This window comes from Rana temporaria, chromosome 7 (genome assembly GCF_905171775.1).
Source record: "Rana temporaria chromosome 7, aRanTem1.1, whole genome shotgun sequence".
Lineage (NCBI taxonomy): Eukaryota > Metazoa > Chordata > Amphibia > Anura > Ranidae > Rana > Rana temporaria.
Window position 1 is genome coordinate 51669986 of NC_053495.1, and position 21179 is coordinate 51691164.

At 43.6% G+C, this 21179-nt stretch overlaps 1 protein-coding gene across 1 annotated transcript in view; it reads right to left on the minus strand.

Moving 5' to 3' along the window:
• Nucleotides 1–21179, minus strand: part of ACAD9 (acyl-CoA dehydrogenase family member 9) — a 101793-nt gene that overhangs the window by 4773 nt on the left and 75841 nt on the right. The window contains exons 12-16 of the mRNA XM_040359357.1: nt 19115–19243; nt 14069–14148; nt 12258–12384; nt 672–749; nt 312–440 (exon numbers count right to left, since the gene is read on the minus strand). Coding sequence (XP_040215291.1) covers nt 312–440; nt 672–749; nt 12258–12384; nt 14069–14148; nt 19115–19243 — 543 coding nt within the window. The remainder of the gene's footprint in view (nt 1–311; nt 441–671; nt 750–12257; nt 12385–14068; nt 14149–19114; nt 19244–21179) is intronic.

A 21179-nucleotide genomic window follows, 5' to 3' on the forward strand; every position in this document is an offset into this window, starting at 1 on the left:
TAACAAGTATGCTGCCAGTAGAGCAATATTTAGGATTATAATAATTTAGTAATTCTATGAGGATCTGGTAAATAGGAGAATCATGATCTTAGGCCCTCAAATTCACTACAGGCTTTGAACCCATTGGAAATGAATCTGTGTGCAATCAGCTACACATTTTTTCATGACTCCCTGTAGAATTTTTATACAATATATAATTCTATTTTTATAGTCTCAGGCAGTACAAAGAGCCATGACTTCAGTACTACAGTAATTTCCATTGCTGTGCCATCACATATGAGGATCAGAAACAGTCAAATCTTTGTACTTACGTCATGGTCGTGATTTCGCAGGCCAATGCTGATGGAGCGACTTGCTCTAGATATCACAGCTGTCATGGCATATAAATTTATAAGAATATCTGCCACTCTCTTCAATGCAAGCTGCTCATCTACAATTGTCTGCAGAAGAAAATACAATTAAATCTGTAGGACACCCAAGTACTATACAGTAAATCTGAAAAACGCAAAGAACTTTCCTCTCATTAGACATCTTCCTAATGCAACTCCACACCGATAAAATTATTTACTAGCGCAGCTTAAATTATAACAGGACGAGAGCTATTTCACTGCACAGCATTGTGTATCATAACAGCAACAAAAAATGGTCACTGATTTCCAATGAGAACTTGCCTTGCCAAACCTGTATAACAGACTTTCCACAGTATTGCCAAAGTAGTATACATTCTCCTCCAGCTTCTTTGCACTTTCCTGTGGGAAGAAACAGATTCAATTCTAAGTGCCAATATTCAAGAGTCTTTATCTCTATGGTGTTTTCATCAGAAAAGTAGGCTGTAAAAAGTATATCTTAACAAATAACCAAATTATCATAAAATTGTATCTGCAAGCTTATTTACCCGCTTTAGCCCTAGAACCTGTATATCCCTTGTGGACCACAGCAATTTTTACATTTCTGGTATGGGCCTACTGATTTGCCAAAAATGTCATTGCTTAACATGATACCAAAATTGCGTTTGAGATGAAGAATTTCTTTTGTCCAGATTGTTTTGCAAAAGTACAATGCAATCTACACAGTTGTGCTCAAAAGTTTGCACACCATTGCTCTTGAAAATATGACTGTTCATGCCAAAAAAAAAACGGTCTTTTCCTTAAGGATATTGATCATATGAAGCCATTTATTATCACATAGTTGTTTGGCTCCTTTTTAAATCATAATGATAACATAAGTCACCCAAATGGCCCTTATCAAAAGTTTACATTCCGTGGAATGTTTGGCCTTGGTACAGACACACAAGGTGACACACACAGGTTAACATTTTAATTAAAACGTTAACTTCCCATATCTGTGGCTTTTTAAATTGAAATCAGTGTCTGTATACAAATAGTCAAGGAGTTTGTTAGCTCTCACATGGATGCAATGAGCAGGCTATATACTGAGCCATAGGGGAGCAGAAAAAAACTGTCATAAGAGCTGCGTAACAAGGTAATGGAACTTTACAAAGATGAAAAAGGATGTAAAAAGATATCCAAAGCATTGAAAATGCCAGTCAGTACTGTTCAATCATTTATTAAAAAGTGGAAAATTCAGGGATCTCTAGATACCAAGCCAAGGTAAGGTAGACCAAGGAAGATTGCAGCCACAACTGCCATTGTTCTGAGTTCTTAGAATTGTAAGAAGACATGCAAAGGGCCCTTGTGAATATTCTAGGAGCAGAGTACAGGCCTAATGGCAGTGACACAAACTGAAAGTGATGTCTTCTACTGCAAATCACAGAAAGCACTCATGGGGGAAGATAAATGGCAATATGCAGATAGGTATTTTGGATGATTACGAATGCCAAGAATTTACCTTGGCTCAGAGAGGTATTAAAGCGGAGCTCCACCCAAAAGAGGAAGCTCCACTTGTTCGCACCCTCCACTGCCACATTTGGCACTTTGGGGGGGGGCTACCCCTTTTTTACCCGCTCCCACTTCTAGGTAAGATCATCACGGCAAACTACACGCATTTCTGGCCCCTCCTCCTTCCCCTTGCTGACTTCAGGGACACGTCCCAGAGGACAGCGGGACCATTTAGGAAGCGCGACTTGCACATTCGCAGTAAAAAGCCAGAAGGCTTCACTGCCTACATTACGGGATCCCTGAAAAATATACTGTAGCTTTTTTCCCCCCCGAAATAGAGCCCCTCTTTAACCACTTCAGCCCCGGACCATATTGCTGGTCAATGATCGGGCCACTTTTTGCGATTCGGCACTGCGTCGCTTTAACTGACAATTACGCGGTCGTGCGGCGTGGCTCCCAAACAAAATTGGCGTCCTTTTTTTCCCCACAAATAGAGCTTTCTTTTGGTGGCATTTGATCACCTCTGCGGTTTTTGCGCTATAAACAAAAATAGAGCGACAATTTTGAAAAAAACTAATATTTTTTACTTTTTGCTATAATAAATATCCCCCAAAAATATATAAAAAAAACATTTTTTTCCTCTGTTTAGGCCGATATGTATTATTCTACATATTTTTCGTAAAAAAAATAAAAAAACGCAATAAGCGTTTATTGATTGGTTTGCACAAAAGTTATAGCGTTTACAAAATAGGGGATAGTTTTATGGCATTTTTATTGATTTTTTTTTTTTACTAGTAATGGCGGCGATCAGCGATTTTTATCGGTACTGCGACATTATGGCAGACACTTTTGGGACCATTGGCAGTTTTATAGCGATCAGTGCTATAAAAATGCATTGATTACTATAAAAATGCCACTGGCAGGGAAGGGGTTAACACTAGGGGGCGAGGAAGGGGTTAAGTATGTTCCCTGGGTGTGTTCTAACTGAAGGGGGGGGGGTGGACTGACTTGGGGAAATTACTGATCGCTGTTCATACATTGTATGAACAGACGATCAGGCATTTCTCCCCCTGACAGGACCGGGAGCTCCCGGTTTCTCGCTCTGTACCGAGCGATCGCGGGTGCCAGGTAGTAATCGCGCCCGCCGGGCACACGCATTTAAATAATGAATTAAATCTATTTTGGAATAAGGCTGCAACATAACAAAATGTGGAAAAAGTGAAGCGATGTAAATACTTTCCGGATGCACTGTACTTTACAGTCATTCACAGAAATGTGTGCGCTGGGAAAATTGTTCTGGACGGTGGTGTGATGTAAAATCTGGTCATCTACCTGGTTGTATTTTAGCACCAAAAAAAGGGATTTTTATATACAGCTTACCTGTAAAATCCTTTTCTTGGAGTACATCACGGGACACAGAGCGGCGTAGTCATTACTATACGGGTTATATGGAGTACCTTCAGGTGATGGACACTGGCAATCTCAAACAGGAAGTTCCCTCCCTATATAACCCCCTCCCATAGGAGGAGCGCCTTAGTTTTGTAGCAAGCAGTATGCATCCCAAAATCTTCCCCATAAGAGGGGTGGGAGCTCTGTGTCCCGTGATGTACTTCAAGAAAAGGATTTTACAGGTAAGCTGTATATAAAAATCCCTTTTTCTTTATCGTACATCACGGGACACAGAGCGGCATAGTCATTACTATACGGGATGTCCGAAAGCAATGCTTTAATGAGGGGAGGGAGACATCTCAACCAAGAAGACTTAATTCAGAAAATAAATTTAAATCATAATTAAATCCAAATCAAATCCAAACAAAAATTAATTTAATTAATTTAATCAAGGGTGCCCCAGATCCCGAGGATCTCAAATCGCAGCTTGCAGCACCGCCACTCCTTCTAACGTCCAACTGGTAAAACTTTGTGAACGTGTGGACTGACGACCAGGTCGCCGCCTTGCAAACCTGAGCCATAGAGATCTGGTGGTGTGCTGCCCAGGAGGCGCTCATGGCCCTAGTAGAATGGGCCTTTATTGATAAAGGAGGGGGCAACCCCTTCAAGCCGTAGGCCTGACTGATTAATTGTTTAATCCATCTAGAGATGGTAGCTTTTGCTGCCGCCTGACCCCTCTTGGGTCCTTCCGGCAGGATGAACAATGTATCCGTCTTTCGAATCTTCTCTGTAGCCTTAAGGTAGGCCTTCATGGCCCTGACAATATCCAAGGTATGCAGCAAGCCTTCCTTTCTAGAAGTGGGTCTTGGAAAGAAGGATGGTAGGATCAAATCCTGGTTTAAGTGAAAACTGGACACAACCTTTGGCAGAAAAGACGGATGCGGACGGAGAACCAACCTGTCTTTATGCAGAATGAGGTATGGTTCTCTACAAGACAAGGCTGCCAGCTCTGATACTCTTCTAGCGGAAGCCATAGTGACCAAAAATACTAACTTTCTAGTTAGTAATACTAACGGAACCTCAACCAGAGGCTCAAAGGGCTGCTTTTGTAGAGTTGACAACACAAGATTTTAGTCCCATGGACAAAGCAGTGATTTGATAGGGGGATTAATGCGTAAGACCCCCTGCAAGAAAGTCTTAACTAGAGAGTGAGTGGCCAAAGGCCTCTGAAACCACACTGACCAGGCTGAAATCTGTCCCTTGATAGTGCTTAAAGGGTCACTAAAGGAAAACATTTTTTTTGCTGAAATGACTGTTTACAGGGTATAGAGACATAAAAGTTAACTGATTCCTTTTAAAAATAGATTAAATTCAATCATATAATGTGCCTACAGTTTCACTTTCGTTTTTAAACTGGTTTCATGTTTCTGTGAAGTAAAGAGACCCGCAGAACAAAAACAAACAAATCCAGGGCAGTGTTTTGTTTTTAAAATGAATCTGATTGGTTCTGTTAAGTTTTAGACACACAGTAATGACAGCTTAGACCATCGTGAAAAGCTCCCAGTACGATGGTTTAAGGAAATAGACAACCAGGAAGTGTGGAGATCAGAGCAGTTTTACAGCAACTTCAAAGCAAAAACGAGCAATGAGGACATGAAACCAGTACTGCAGTAAGGTAAAGGAAGCTATTTAGCTAAAAAAAATAATTCCTTTAGTGTCCACTCCCAGCTGTAGAAAACGTAACACTCTGTCAATGATGTACTTGCGGGGGTGCCATCTTTCGGACTCACACCAGACTACATAGGCCCTCCAAATCCTGTAATAAATTACTCTGGAGACTGGCTTTCTAGCCTTAATCAGAGTAGAAATTACCTGGCTTGACAGGCCTCTACCCCTGAGAATCAGGGATTCAGCCGCCAAATTTAGATGCAGTAAGGCAGGGTGGAGGATCGGGCCTTGCGAGAGTAGGTCTGGACGAAGTGGAAGGGTCCAGGGCTCCCCCACGGACATTCTCACTATCAGTGAGTACCATGACCTCCGGGGCCACGCTGGGGCTACCAGAATAACTGGTCTGCTCTCTACCCTGATCCTGCGCAGCAGGCGGGGCAGCAATTGTAACGGGGGAAAGGCATATAGTAGATTGAACTGATGCCAAGGGCAAACCAACGCATCGGATCCCTTGTCCGGGACATGAACCCGTTCACCTTCTTGTTGAACCCCGATGTCTACCTCCGGAAATCTCCACCTCTGGCAGATTTCTTGAAAGACCTAGGGATGGAGAGACCATTCCCCTGGAACCAGCTGTTGACGACTTAAGAAGTCCGCCTGTAAGTTGTCCACTCCGGGAATAAAAATTGCCGAGATGCATGGCACATGTGCCTCTGCCCACAGAAAAATTAGGTTCACCTCCCTTTGGGCGGCTTGACTCCTCGTGCCCCCTTGGTGGTTTATATATGCCACCGCTGTGGCATTGTCGGACTGCACTCTCACCGGAGACCCTTGTTTCTTGGGTGTCCATGCCTTCAAGGCTAACCGTGCAGCTCTGATTTCCAAGACATTGATGGGCAGAAGTCTCTCTGACTCTGCCCAAGTCCCTTGCTGAGTCTGCCCGTCCAAGACCGCTCCCCAGCCCTTTAGGCTGGCATCTGTGGTCACTATCTTCCAGATGATGGGACTGAAAGATTTCCCCTTCAGTAGATTCTGAGGGTTTAGCCACCAGCAGAGACTTTGACGGACTATTGACGAGAGGGTCAAAGGAAGATCCAGGGCTTGTGGCTTTTTGTTCCAAGCCGACAGAATGGCTGCCTGTAGGACTCGAGTGTGAACCTGAGCATAAGGTACTGCCTCGAAAGTGGCCACCAGTTTGCCCAGTAATCGCATACACAAGCGAATGGTTGGTTCTCTTTTGCTCAGAACCAACTGGATTAACTCTCTGATACCTTTGACCTTCGCTAAAGGTAGGAACACTCTCTGCTGTTCCGTGTCTAGCAGCATGCCAAGGTATTCCAACTGTTTTGTGGGTTGCAAGGCCGATTTCTCTCGGTTTAGAACCCAGCCGAATACCTCGAGGTACTGAACCGTAAGGGCTACTGCTCGATTTAGGCCGGAAGCAGAGTGATCTATGATAAGGAGGTCGTCCAAGTAAGCTAGGATCGAAATTCCTTGGGTCCTTAGATTGGCTAAGATGGGAGCCAGGACCTTCGTAAACACCCGGGGGGCTGTTGCTAGCCCGAAGGGGAGAGCTACAAATTGGTAGTGGTGTCCTGCGATTGCAAAGCGCAAGAACCTTCGATGCCCCTGAAAAATTGGTACATGTAGGTATGCATCCTTTATGTCCATTGAGGCCAGATAATCGTCCTGCTGCAAGGCAGCGGCTGCTGACCGTACGGATTCCATCCGAAAGGAGCGAACCCTCAGGTAAGAATTTAGACCCTTTAGATCCAGGATTGGTCTGACATCGCCGTTGGGCTTTGGTATGATAAATAGATTGGAGTAAAAGCCTAGCCCGCGCTCCTGGGCTGGCACCTCTATGATTATTCCCTGGTCTAAAAGACGATCCAAAGCTGCCAGCAGAGACGCTTTCTTTACCGGATCGTTTGGAACTCTTGATTCCTGAAAATGAGGAAGGGGAAACTCCAGAAATTCTATTTTGTAGCCTGTGGCCACCAAGGAAAGGACCCATTTGTCGGGGACACTGGCTTCCCAAACTTCTGCAAAGAATCGAAGCCTTCCCCCCACCCGATTGAGTGGGGGCGCCCCTTCATAAAGCTGATTTGGGGCTGGTTTTGCTGGCTTGCGAGACCATGGTCTCTTGCCACCTGAGGCCTGTCCTTGCGACTTATTACCAAAGTTTGATCATGCAGGAGGCCGTCGATACTGCCTGGAGGCCGAGGGCCCTGGGGCTGGAGACAGCTGCCGCTTAAACGTAGGGCCTCGAGATCTCTTTTTGACCGGTAAAAGAGTACTCTTGCCACTTGATATCGTCTGTATGTATTTATCCAGATCCTCTCCAAAAAGTCTTCCTCCGTGAAAGGGGAAGCCCGCTAAGAGTTTTTTACATGGAGTCTCTGCCGACCAATTCTTTAGCCACGAGAGCCTTCGCATGTGCACTAAGAACAGTGACAAACGGGAAGCCTGCTGGATGGAATCTTTTATAGCATCCATTGCAAAACACAGGGCTCTGGGGAGATCGGATAATTCTCGTGCCTCGGTTTTGTCTGGTCCTTTAACGCTTGACAAACGCCAATAGCAGCCACTGCCGGCTGCACCACCTCTCCTACTGTAGTAAAGGAAGCTTTCAAAAGAGTTTCTAACCGTTTATCGACCGGGTCTTTGAACATTTGTATGTTCTCTACCGGGCAAGTCAAGGATTTATTCACGCAGGAGATGGCTACGCCCACAGCCGGGAGCGCCCATTTCTTTGAAAATTTCTCTTCCATAGGGTAGAGGACAGAAAACCTCTTGGGAGGCAGGAATATTCTGTCAGGCCGTACCCAATCCTGAAAGATCAGATCCTCCAAAAGAGGATGGACCGGAAACAGCGCATTACTTAGTGGCGCTTTTAACCTCTTTACCACCGGGCTTGTTTTTCAGATTTGGTTGTGAGTGTCACCGGCGCAAAAGAAAATAAATGAATAAATGTAAACCGTGATCTGCTGCAGTACGGTGTACCCTTAGTGGGGGTCAATAGTGCATAAGGAAAAAATGTTACTGCGCTGATCTAATTATCCAGAGGTTTTAATCTCTGGGAATATGGACATAAGTGAAATAGCAGGGCCACAATGTACCCAATCTTAAATGTGAATAACCTGAATACAAACAATATAGAAAATATAAAAATATATAAATATATATATATGAATCATGCAAGTGTGACACAGTAGTTTCAAACTTGAATCATAGATCTAGATCAGTGTGTCAGCATACAATCCATATGCCACAGTACTCCTGTGAAAAAATGGCTGATGTTGCTGCTACTGACTAACCAAATGGTGAAAACAATACAAAAGATAATACAAAAAATAGTGTATATATGTGTATAAAAAGCACAATATGCAATATACCAACTGCACCGTGAGTTGTCCAATAACCAATATAGGAACCAAAATAAATATCAAAAAGTGAAATAATTATCAAACAACCATATAAATGTGCAATGTGCTGGCTGCACTGAAAATAGTCCAAATGACAGGCAATCTTGCTCTTATACAATAGGTTCCAGCAAACACAAGGTTCAGTGTTGGTAGTACTGTATGCAGGAAAGTGCCGCTATCTCTTCCACCCGACAAAGATGTGCCACCATCACCAATGGTTAAAATCAACACTCACCAGACCCCAGATGTATAGGCTCCAAAGTGGTGTCTTTTCTTTGTCCGTCAGTCGGTATTGCCTCCTTTTCCCTTTTACAAGGTATCCTCAATTCCTCAAAAACAAGGGGCTCATCATGGTGTAGTATATTAAAATATATATTTATTTTAAAAAGGTAAAAAAATAACACTTACAATATAGAGTGCCTCTGACCGGCACTGAGTGTCTTTGGCAGTGTCAACCGTAAAAAGCCGCTGACCAGCATTTAAATGGCGTCCTAGGAGGTGTGCGTGCCCCGCTATGCTCCACATGTATTGCTACAAGGAGTCCGTGCGCGCTTGTGTACTGCACCCTCTGTGTGTGTGTTCAGACAGCCTCGTTTTTCAGATTCAGTGTTTACGAGACAAACATTTTTTTTTTGCTAGAAAATTACTTAAAACCCCCAAACATTATATATATTTTTTTCTAACACCCTAGAGAATAAAATGGCAGTCATTGCAATACTTTTTGTCACACCGTATTTGTGCAGCGGTCTTACAAGCGCACTTTTTTTGGAAAAAAATCACTTTTGTGAATTAAATAAGACAACAATACATTTTGCCCAATTTTTTTATATATTGTGAAAGATAATGTTACGCCAAGTAAAATGATACCCAACATGTCACGCTTAAAAATTGCGCCCGCTCGTGGCATGACGTCAAACTTTTACCCTTAAAAATCTCGATAGGCGACGTTTAAAAAATTCTACAGGTTGCATTTTTTGAGTTACAGAGGAGGTTTAGGGCTAGAATTATTGCTCTCGCTCTAACGATTGCGGCGATACCTCACTTGTGTGGTTTGAACACAGTTTTCATATGCGGGCGCTACTCGCGTATGCGTTCGCTTCTGTGCGCGAGCTTGTCGGGACGGGGCGCTTTAAAAAAAAAATGTTTTTGTTTTCTTATTTCTTTTTATTTAGTTTATAATTTTTTACACTGAAATAAAAAAAAAAAATGATCACTTTTATTCCTATTACAAGGAATGTAAACATCCCTTGTAATAGAAAAAAGCATGACAGGTCCTCTTAAATATGAGATCTGGGGTCAAAAAGACCTCAGATCTCATATTTAGACTTAAATGCAAAAAAAAAAAAAAATTGAAACTAATTTTTTCAAATGACAAAAAAAATGTTTAAGACGCTGGGCGGGACTGACGTTTTGACGTCACTTCCGCCCAGCAGAGCTATGGGGACGGGTGGGGGTGATTTTTCCCTCACTCGCATCCCCAGTCAGCTGCCGAACAGACCCGATCGCCTCCGCCGCTACCGACGGCTCCGGTAAGCGGCGGAGGGCGCGGGAGGGGGGCCCCTCTCCCGCCACCGATAACGGCGATCTCGCGGCGAATCCGCCGTGGAGACCGCCGTTATCGTGTACAGGACCGCCCACTGAAGAGATGGATATCTCGGTTGTAGCAGCAGCTGCTGCCGTTACCGAGATATCCATCTTTAAAAAGAGGACGTCTTTTTGACATGGGGCGGTGGTCAAGAGGTTAAGGAGCCCAAAGAAGACACCGCAGGAACCTGAGGCCCTGGTAAAGGCAGCTTAAATGCTGAACGGACCATGTCTGTTAAGGACTGGATCCACAGACTCTCCGCCTGGGAGGCTGAAATTGGTTCTTCTATGGTGGATTCCTCAATCTCTGAACCCTCCAGGTTCTGTTCCATTTGATCCTCCTGAGATTCATATTCCTCCGGGGAGAGAATCTCAGCATCCGAGGATACGAGTTTAGGCGATGGGAATCTAATCCGCTTCCTGCCTGGAAAAGAATTTGCAATTAAAGTTGTCAATCTTTGTTCTAGCCCACTCAGAGAGGTAGCTAGCATATCCTCTGTGACAAACACAGGGTTGGGATGGTTAGGGCCAGCCAAAGCACCAAACATATCCAAGGCGACCTCCTCTGTTTTTTTTAGGTGAGGATAGAACTGGTGTAGCCTGACTAAGATCCTCAGAATCAGAGGGGGAACCCTTTTGTTTTTTAGCATTTTTTGCACCCTTGGTTCCTGAGCCTTTGGGAGCCATGATACAACACAGAGGCACTCCGCAAACAACAACCAACTGTTGTAGCAAAAAGTAAATTATGTGGCTAGGGTAAATAGGTTTTTCCTAATGCCCCTAAGCCTCTGGGAAGGCAGATGCTTTGCTTTTCTTTATATCTTTTTTTTTTTTTTCAACAGAACTGCTTCCAAGGACTGTGCTAGTTGCCAGCTGCCTCAAGAGACCTTAGGCTTTTAAATATAAGGTCAATGGGGAGCAAGCTCCAGACCCGCAGGTCTCTCTTACGCCACCGGGTGTCGCTGTGTCTCCTCGGAGCGCCACCGCTCTGTGTCCGTCCTCCAGCCCTTCAGCCAGCTTACTGAGTCGAAGATAACAGTGAGGAGGGAACGCCCCTTCCTCCTGACGCTCCCCCCCTCCCCCGCATAACCACGTGCGCACGCACCCGACGGGGGGGGGGGGGGGGGAGCTGTGACAGGCGCTGGAGGACTCCATGAGGTACACCTGCCCTTCCAGGCATAGGAGCGGACAAATCTCTGGCCAGGTAAGACAACCTAGGCCCCGAAGGGTCCTCTTGTCATGGGGTAGGTTGCACTCTGGGCCCCTATCCCCACCATGCAGAGCTTCAGCAGCAGCAGTACCAACACAGTCAGGGGGATCTGTAATTGAGGGAAAAAGTATGACCATCCTGTCTTAAAACAGACATAGTGGAAAAGTTTGCCAATGCAGAGCATACTTAGGCTAACCCCCCAATATCTCCCCCGGGGCACCTGCCGTCAAACCAAGTCCCGCAGGCCCCCCTTACCTGCTGCATGCTGCAGGACAATTGCATAGCAAGTGGTCCAATTTTCCCCCATCTCCGTGGGTAGCGTACTAGACCTTCAGGTACTGGGGTCCATGAAGGAACACCTCTGCCCTGGATCTATACAGCACCCTGGCAGCAGGTACTTTTGGACTTTAAAAAGCTCAAAGCCCAGGGTCCAGCCCTCCGAAGAGAAGCATTATAGGCAAAAACCCCACGACTTGGGGCCCGGGTACTGTCCACTTTGGCTCTGAGGCACCTTGGACAGATCCGGTTAGCCTGCCTTGGTCCCAAGGACATGGAGGCAAAGCTAATTCGTGACCAACACCTAAGACACTGGCGAAAAAACTGATGTACTCCCACTATGGGAGGGGGTTATATAGGGAGGGGACTTCCTGTTTGAGATTGCCAGTGTCCATCACCTGAAGGTAGACTCTATAACCCGTATAGTAATGACTATGCCGCTCTGTGTCCCGTGATGTACGATAAAGAAAGAGTACATTTTTTACAGTAACACTCAGACAGACACAGATACACATTACTTGTCCATATATGGGGTTCAGGCTTCGCCCATCACAGTGGGCATACCCCCAGGAGTGTTCTTTGCGGTCTGGGTTTCATAGGGATGGCCCGTGGCCCTGCATTGCACACATAGCACAAAATGCTGAGGTGAGTGGCCATTCCAGAATCCGCTGTCCAAAGCAACATTACAGGCAATTCCTACTGAGTGGAGTCTGGGTATGGTTCCCAAGGTTTTACCGAGGTTGAACTGATCCTTATGCACTGCTTCTATTGCTGCATTAGAAGATAGCGAATAGTTGTTTGAAAAATCCTGCTGGTCAATCAGAAGGGATTGGAAATAATTTAGCGATAGGCAAAGTGCACACTTACCTCAAGACTTGGATGCACAACGCCATCTTTTCCTGTTAATCCTAAATCTATATTCCTTTTGAAGCTATCCCATAACTTCTTGGTGAACATCTCTATAGCAACGCCAACACTACCTTTCTTCAGTTCCCTACATAAATGTAAGGTGAAATGAATTACATGTTAGAAAGGTTCAGGACAACAAATATAATTTATAACCCAAAATGCCAAGGAGATTTTGGCCACCAATTCCAAGAGCGAACACAACCCTACAGAAAATATGAGTTTATTAACAGCTGTCTTTAGGAAACAAAAACAAAATACATAGGTTTCCACTGCTGCCTTCCTCCCAAAACATTCTAGTTGCCCAGTGTCAAGTCGATTTTCTGGCTTCAATGGCTGCATGTTTCTTCCAAGTCAGCAATTAAAAAGAGGAATTTTGACTTACCTGTAAACTCCATATCTTGGAGCACAGTACAGGATACAGGCAAAGTATTCTTAGACCCTCAGAGTACTGGTGTCAGTGTCCTCTATTTCAAAGCTGGTGATAGTGCTGGCATGCTATCAGTACTGGTGTCAGGGCACTCTATCTCAGTGCAGTGTGTCTCGAAGCTGGTGTCAGTGTGCTACATCTCATTGTTGCTCTCAGTAACCAGCAGATCGTGGGTGCAATGTCAGGATCTTGCAAACTTTGAAATACACTGTCCACCTATATAAATGCGGGCAGGCAGTTACTGAAGTCCCAAAAGCTCAATGGACTACAAGAGCACTTAACAGTGACCTCGCAGTTCATTTAGAACTATTTGTTGGCATGTTAATGAATGAGGTGGCCATGCTGTTTTCAAGTTGTGACAGTGGGTGCGGGGGGATTTTCCCTGCCTACTGTTTCAAGGAGGCGGCAGATCAGGGGTGAAGAGAACAAGGATGCTCAACATGTTACACCCTAAAAAAGATTGTAACATGGTGAGAAAGGTGAACTTATCCTTTATAATAGCTCATTTTCCTGTGCTTTTTACTTGCAGTAAGTTGGTCACTTATTACTTTTATCACTTTATACCACTAAAAAATATGCTTCAACAATGTTTTTAGGAGGTATCCCCTACGGTCAACTCCTGTTCTCCTGCCACTGTTCTCCCTGCCGTTCTTACTGGCAAAACTGTAGTCTGGCTCTTCCAGTGCTGCCAACACAGGGTTTTTAAATCCCTGCTGCAAATGCAGCGTGTAACAGTAATCTCTATATATATAAAACTCAACGTGTGTGTGTGTATGTATGTTCCAGCATCACGTCCAAACGGCTAAAGATATTAACATGAAACTTGGCACACATGTTACTTATATGTCAGCAACAAACATAGGATAGGTGGTTTAACCCTTACCCACCCCCATTTGCCATGGTCGGGGTTTTTCTTTAAAGTCCCATTCAACTCTATGGGAAATACATGTTACTTCATAACTTCCAAACGGCTGTACATATTTCGATAACACTTGGTCACATGTTACTTATATGTCCACTTAAACTATAGGATAGTTAATTTATCCCTTAACTACCCCCATTTGTGAGGGTCGGGGTTTTTGTTTAAAGTCCCATGCAAATCAATGGGAAATGTATGTTCCCACATAACTTCTGTACGCCTGGAGATATTTCAATAATACCTGGTACACATATTACTTATATGCCAAATAAAAATATATGACAGTTAAATTAACCCTTACCTACACCCTTATATAAAAGATGGGTATATTTATATTACTATGATTTTCCTCCCCAAAAGGTTAAGATAGGAAGACCGGGCAACGCCGGTTATTCAGCTAGTAAATTATAGTTAAGAACTTACTTTATTTTACTGGTCAACATTTTTCCTGCATGTTGCATTGCCGTAAGAGCAATGTACATCCGCAGAATTTCATTTGTCCCCTACAAATAAAAACAAAGAAAAAAAAAAAAAAAAAATTACATTTACAATAGAAATGCCCCATCATAAAAACAAAATATACTACTTCCTGCATTCTGCAAAGGTTCCAAATATAATTAGTAAGCTATATGGCAGAGATTGTCAGCAGAGTTTAATGCATTCACATGCCTTTTGTCGGATTGCTATTAAACACAATTAAACTTGAATAGCCTGAACACTAATGGGGTAGGTTGTTTCAGCAGATCTAGCCGGAAAATGATCCAAGTTCAGGACAACCCAACAAATATGGAAGTTGTCACATTCTCGGCTTCAGACAACTTACAGATCAGAGAAGTACTGCAAAAGAGACTAAGTGGCACAACCTTGAATACTGTGTATGAATAGTACATAATGCCAAATAAGGAGAGACTGGCAGTAGCAATTTATCTATCAATCACACTATAAAATATTTCTATTTAAATGACACTTCTGTGGTTAATAAAGCCATTGCATTTTAGGCTGTATTAGCAGATTTAATGAGGCACTTTCCACAGCTTTATAACCATCTCATGAGACCTATGTGTTCCTAATGAACAATGTCACCATCTGCAAGAGCTGTGCTAGTCACTAAGCTTTGAAGGGACCAGTTCAGTAGTAGGCTATGTATATATATTTGTTAATCATTGTATTGCATGACAAACTTGTAGGATGCTTATCTTTTTTTTTTTTTAAAGTGTATTTTGTGCGTGTACTCGAGAGAGGAGCCGGACTGCAGGAGTTGGGAGTAGGCAGGCCTCCCCCAGAGGCAATCTGCCACCTTTCTCCATGCCTCGGGTGGCAATGGCGGGTGTGTGAGGGGGTCCTCCCACACAGCCCGCCCTACCTGCTCCGCTTTGAAGCCCAACGGGGCAGAGGGACTCCCTATAAGGGAGTGAGAGGATCTAGCCCGCTCAACCAGCCCCGTTAGTCCTTCGCCTCTCTTTTTTTAGAGACCGCGTGGTCAAAGTGCGTGCATGTTAACCCAATTTCGAGTGCGTGTAAGTGTGGTGGTTTTTGTGGGAGGGCGTACTAAGCGCAGGCTTACCTCGCATAGCACACCCACCGGGAGCCGGGCTGAGACCACCAAACTCAATTCACATGTAGCCGAGACCGGGATCCGAACCCGCAACATTTCTCATTCACCTGGAAACAGGACACAATTACTTACCTCTGTGTTAAACTCCCTGCAGACCTAACTAACTTATATATGTGTAACTTTGCTCCCCTAGTAAGGCAGACTTCCAAAGATCTCCAGTCATGGGATTTAAAGCCTTTTTTAATTTTGAAAATGAACATCTTGCTCCGCCTGCTCTACGTGATGCAAATAAGGTGAATGGCTTGTCAGTGCAGTGCCAATCGCGTTGAGCCACCGCAGCTCCCTGTTTGTAGGATGCTTATAATATCTGTGGACTGGAATAAAATCTTGGTAAGAAAATAGGAATCATTTGCATCACGTAGAGCAGGCGGAGCAAGATGTTCATTTTAAAAATAAAAAAAAGCTTTAAATCCCACGACTGGAGATCTTTGGAAGTCTGCCTTACCAGGGGAGCAAAGTTACACATATATAAGTTAGTTAGGTCTGCAGGGAGTTTAACACAGAGGTAAGTAATTGTGTTCTGTTTCCAGGTGAATGAGAAATGTTGCTTATAAGAAGCGATTGCCGCAGCCAAAAGGCCAATGCCAAGCACTTAGGATTTTGAGTAGTTGATTTTAAAATTTGAAAGGAGGCTAGTGATTTTTGAAGGAAGAGTAATAAATCATCTAAATAAGCAGCCAACTTGTTCTCCCTATCAGCCACCTGAAAACCCACAATGTTAGTATCAGACTGTAAACGCCTAAGGAACGGTTCCAGAACGTGCCCCATTTTTGGATAGAGAAAGTGTGGGATAGACGGCCATTCACCTTTACATTAGCCAAAGGAGTTGGGTATAAGGCAAGGATCCTGCTGCACATTGCCGAGCATAGACCTATAGCCATCAACCTCCGACATGTAGTCCCAAGCTACTCGATCAAACACAAGAAAATGCCGTTTTGATGGGTGTGCTTAGGCCAGAGCTGAATATTAATGGCTTTTAAAGTATTGTCTTATGCCTTCCGCCCAGGTGCAAAACCCACCTAAGAGGGGGCTATCCAAAACTAAAGGTCTTAAAGCGCGGCACCAACATTTGTTGTAATATTGAGTTGTAATATATGAAGCTCTGGGGGCTTCAAAATGTGAGAGGTATTCAGGAAACTAAATGTGTAGTTTTTGCTCCTAGAACACCTGATGGTGCTCCCTGCATGTTGGGCCTCTATGTGGCCAGGCAGTGGAAAGTCTCACATGTGGTATCGCCATACTCGGGAGTAGCAGCAGAATGTTTTTTGGGGTGTAAATGCAAGTTTACCGTTGCCATGTGTGAGAAATAACCTGTTAATATGACACATTTTCTGGAATTATTTTTTATTTTTTAATGTTCCAAACAATTCTGGGTGAAAAATTGCAACTTCAAAAAAACTCCCTTTGCCTCTTACTAAATACCTCATACTGTCATCTTTACAAAAAGGGGTAATTTAGAGTTTTTTTTGTCCTCTCCTGACATTTTGGGCCTCAAGAAATTAGATAGGCAATCGGTACATCAGGATTGATCAATTTTCAGGGATACATAGTATAGCTTGTGGACACTATGACTTTCACACAAACCAATTATACACTTATCAAGATTTTTTTTTTTTTTTTAACAAAGACATGTAGCAGAATACATTCTGAACTACATTTATGATGAAATTTGATTTTATTGGATTTCTTTTAAAACAAAGTAGAAAATATTGTTTATTCTTTCCAAATTTTTGCTATTTTTTCACTTATTTCGCAAAACAAAAAAAAAGTGGTGAACCAAATACCACCAAATAAAAGCTCTATTTGTGTGAACAAAATGATAAAAATGTAATTTGAGTACAGTGTAGCATGACTGAGTTATTGTTTCTCAAACTGCTAGAGGACAAAAATCTGAAAATTGGTCTGGGAAGGAAGGGGGTGAAAGTGCTCAGTATTGATAGGGTTAAAGAACAAATGTAGGTCTAATAAAAAAAAGAAGTAGCCAGATTCATATACATCGGCGTATGTTTAAGCGGGCGTAGCGCAGCTCATTTGAGCTACTCAGACGTAAAATAGAGAGGCGAGGCCAGTATTCACAAAGCACTTGCTCCCTAAGTTAAGTCGGCGTAGCGAAAATGGCCCGGCGTAACCCCGCCTAATTCAAATTAGGCAGGTAGTGGGCGTGCTACATGTAAAGTAACCGTGACCCCATGTAAAGGGGGGCCGTTGGTATGGCGCATGTGCGCGCATGCTCAGAATCACGTCGCAAATACTCAATGCTTTCGACGTGAACGGAACCTACGCCCAGCCCCATTTACGTACGCTTACGCAACAGACGTAAAATACGACGGCTGTTCTGTCGTCCATACCTTGCATGGGCTGCGCCACCTAGAGAGGTGTTTTATCTTTACGCCGGCGTATGTCTTACGTAAACGGCGTAGCTTACTGCGACGGGCATACGTACGTGAATCGACGTATCTTGCTCATTTACATATTCGATGCGTAAATCAACGTACACGTCCCTAGCGGCCAGCGTAAATAGGCAGCCAAGATACGACGGCGTAGGAGACTTACGTCGGTCGTATCTTGGCCAAATTCAGGCGTATCTGGTTTCCAGAATACGCCTAAAGATACGACGGCGCGCATTCAGACTTACGACGGCGTATCTACTGATACGCCAGCGTAAGTCTATGTGAATCTGGCTAAAGGTATGTAAGCACCTGGTGGGGGCTATCTAGGTAAGGTAGTTGGCAATAAGGAGTTTTTTTTTTCTAATAATCCTTTAACTACTTCAATACCAGGCACTTACGCACCTTCCTGCCCAAGCCAATTTTCAGCTTTCAGCGCTGTCGCAATTTGAATGACAATTGCGCGGTCATGCTACACTGTACCCAAACAAATTTTTTATCATTTTGTTCCCACAAATAGAGCTTTCTTTTGGTGGTATTTGATCACCTCTGCACAAAAAAAAAAAAAAAAAAAAAAATGTTTTCTTTTTTTTTTCTGTTAATATTTTTTGTAAATAAGTACGTTTTCTTCAATTATGGGCACTGATATGGAGGCTCTGATGGGCACCAATGAGGTGGCACAGATGATGGTCACTGATGAGGTGGCACTGATGGGTGGGCACTGAACACTGAGGGGTGGTACCGATGATACTGATGGTGGCATTGCTGGGCATCACTTGTTTTATCTTGTTGCCAGTCAGTGCCCATTTGTAGCACTGATTGGCATCTATTGTGAATATTTTTTCATATGTGGATGGCCATGGGGTACATACCTGGCCATCCACATGTTGCCCCCCTTCCCTGGTGGTCCTGGTGGTCCAGTGTGGGTATCCACGGGGGGGCTGTGCTGAAAAACAATCAGCGTATACCCCCCGTCAGGAGAGCCGCCGATCGGCTCTCCTCTACTTGAGTCTGTCAGACACGAGTGAGGAAGAGTCGATCAACGGCTCTTCCTGTTTACATCGTGATCAGCCATGATTGGACACGGCTGATTACGTGGTAAAGAGCCTCCGCTCTTTACCGAGATCGGTGTAGCGGTGTGTCAAACTGACACGCCGCACCACCGATCACAGCGATGTGCGCCACCATGGGCGCACGGCGGCTGTTATCCTGCTGGACGTCAATAGACGTCCAGTCAGGATAACAGAACCACTTCCCGGACGTCAATCTGCTATTGACCGGGCGGGAAGTGGTTAATAAACATGAGTTTGCGCTTAAGGTCAACATTTCTAAATGTGGTGTTAAGCTATGGTTACAAATTTAAACCTAAAACTATTTTTTTTCCCCAATACACAAGACTAGAATTACAGTTCCTGAGAAATACACCTGTTCAACAGCTGGGGTTTATGGAAAACAGAGCTCACTTACCTCAAAAATGAGAAGAATGCGGCTGTCTCGAAGGTAACGCTCATATGGATAATCCTTCATATAACCCAGTCCTCCAAGAATCTGCAAGGCTTCGCTGACACACTCCCACGCCCCTTCAGAGCTGTACACCTGATACAACAATGTCCATTACCATATGAAAAAGTAATTGTAGCACTGGAAGATATCCTTTATATTTTTTACAGCATTTTTGAAAGGATATTGTTATGCCCCAACTCCAATACAAAGCAATGCACCTCCAACCACGTACTAGCCAAGATGCACTCTGCATTAGTGAGCACTATTTATTGTGCTTATAGCAAACCAAAAGGGATTTGAAAGTTAAAAAAAATTCTGGTGTTAACAGTAATGTTTGGGGGTGCAGAAACCTGAGGGTTCTATGCATTTCCCTTTTTGTATTGCCAATGTAACAGGGTGGCAGGACAGGCCAAAAAAGTGAACCTATTTTGCTATAAATCCCATTGGAGGTCCATGCAAGCATAATCAGATACCACTTATAGTAACTCACTAAAATAATTCTTCCTGAAAAAAATACACGGAATATTCACCTCTCCTACTTTCCATATTGCCAGCCTCTGCAGAAGTGAAGGGGAACCGCCGTCCCAAGATCCTGCAAAACCTGACACTTTTGGGAGTGTTCATTTCCTGGTCTCCTGACACTCACTATTGTTCCTCCCATTGGCCCCTATACTACTGACACAATAGCACCATATGGGCTGATGTATCAAAATATAGATGAAGGGGTACAAATTTCCACCCATTAATGCATGTACAATACCATACAACAATGGGATGGTCCAAGTACAAAAGGAGCCCTAAAAGCGATTCCCCCAGAAGCTTTAATATGTAAAAGACTGCTTCAGTTCCTGTAGTCACCCTTGACTTCTGCCTTTTGTTTGTGGTTAACTGTTGGACCATCCTTGTTATGGACAGCCTCGCTGATAAATAGGTATATGAAGGGGTAGGGTACTGAAACTAAAGTAACTATTTTCATAATAAAGCTACCCATGCAATTAAATTAATGAACTACAACTGCCTGGATTCCTGAATTTCAAGTTTCCAATCAGAATTACATAGAACATTTCTGATTGGTTGGAATAGTTGTATTTGCTGATTTACTTATTATACAGTTGTGCTCATAAGTTTACATACCCTGGCAGAATTTATGATTTCTTGCCCATTTTTCAGAGACTATGAATAACACAAAAACTTTTCTTTCACTCATGGTTAGTGTTTGGCTGAAGCCATTATCAATTAACTGTGTTTACTCTTTTTAAATCATAATGGCAACAGAAACTACCCAAATGACCCTGATCAAAAAAGTTTACATACCCCAGTTCTTAATACTGTGTATTGCCCCCTTTAACACCAATGACAGCTTGAAGTAATTTGTGGTATTTGTGGATGAGGCTTTTTAGCTTCTCAGGTGGTAAATCTGCCCATTTCTCTTGGCAAAAACCCACCAGTTCCTGTAAAATTCTTGGGCTGTCTTGCATGACCTGCACGTTTGAGATCTCCCTAGAATGGCTCAATGATATTGAGGTGAGGAGACTGAGATGGCCACTCCAGATCCTTCACTTTATTCTGCTGTAGCCAATGACAGGTCGACTTGGCCTTGTGTTTTGGATCATTATCATGTTGGGATGTCCACGTTTGTCCCATACGCAACTTCCTGGCTGATGAATGCTAATTTTCTTCCATGATAACATACTGCATTCATCTTGTCAACAATTTTGACCAAATTATTTGTGGGTTTTTCTTTGCATCCCGAACAATTCTCCTGGCAGTTGTGGCTGAAATCTTAGTTGGTCTACATGACCGTGGTTTGGTTTCAACAGAACCCCTCATTTTCCACTTCTTGATTCTTGATTTGAACACTGCTGATTGCCATTCTCAATTCCTTGGATATCTTTGTATATCCCTTTCCTGTTTTATACAGTTCAACTACCTTTTTCCCACAGATCATTTGACAATTATTTTGCTTTCCCCATCACTCAGAATCTAGAAATGTCAGTGCAGCACTGGATGAAAGATGCAAGGGTCTGTC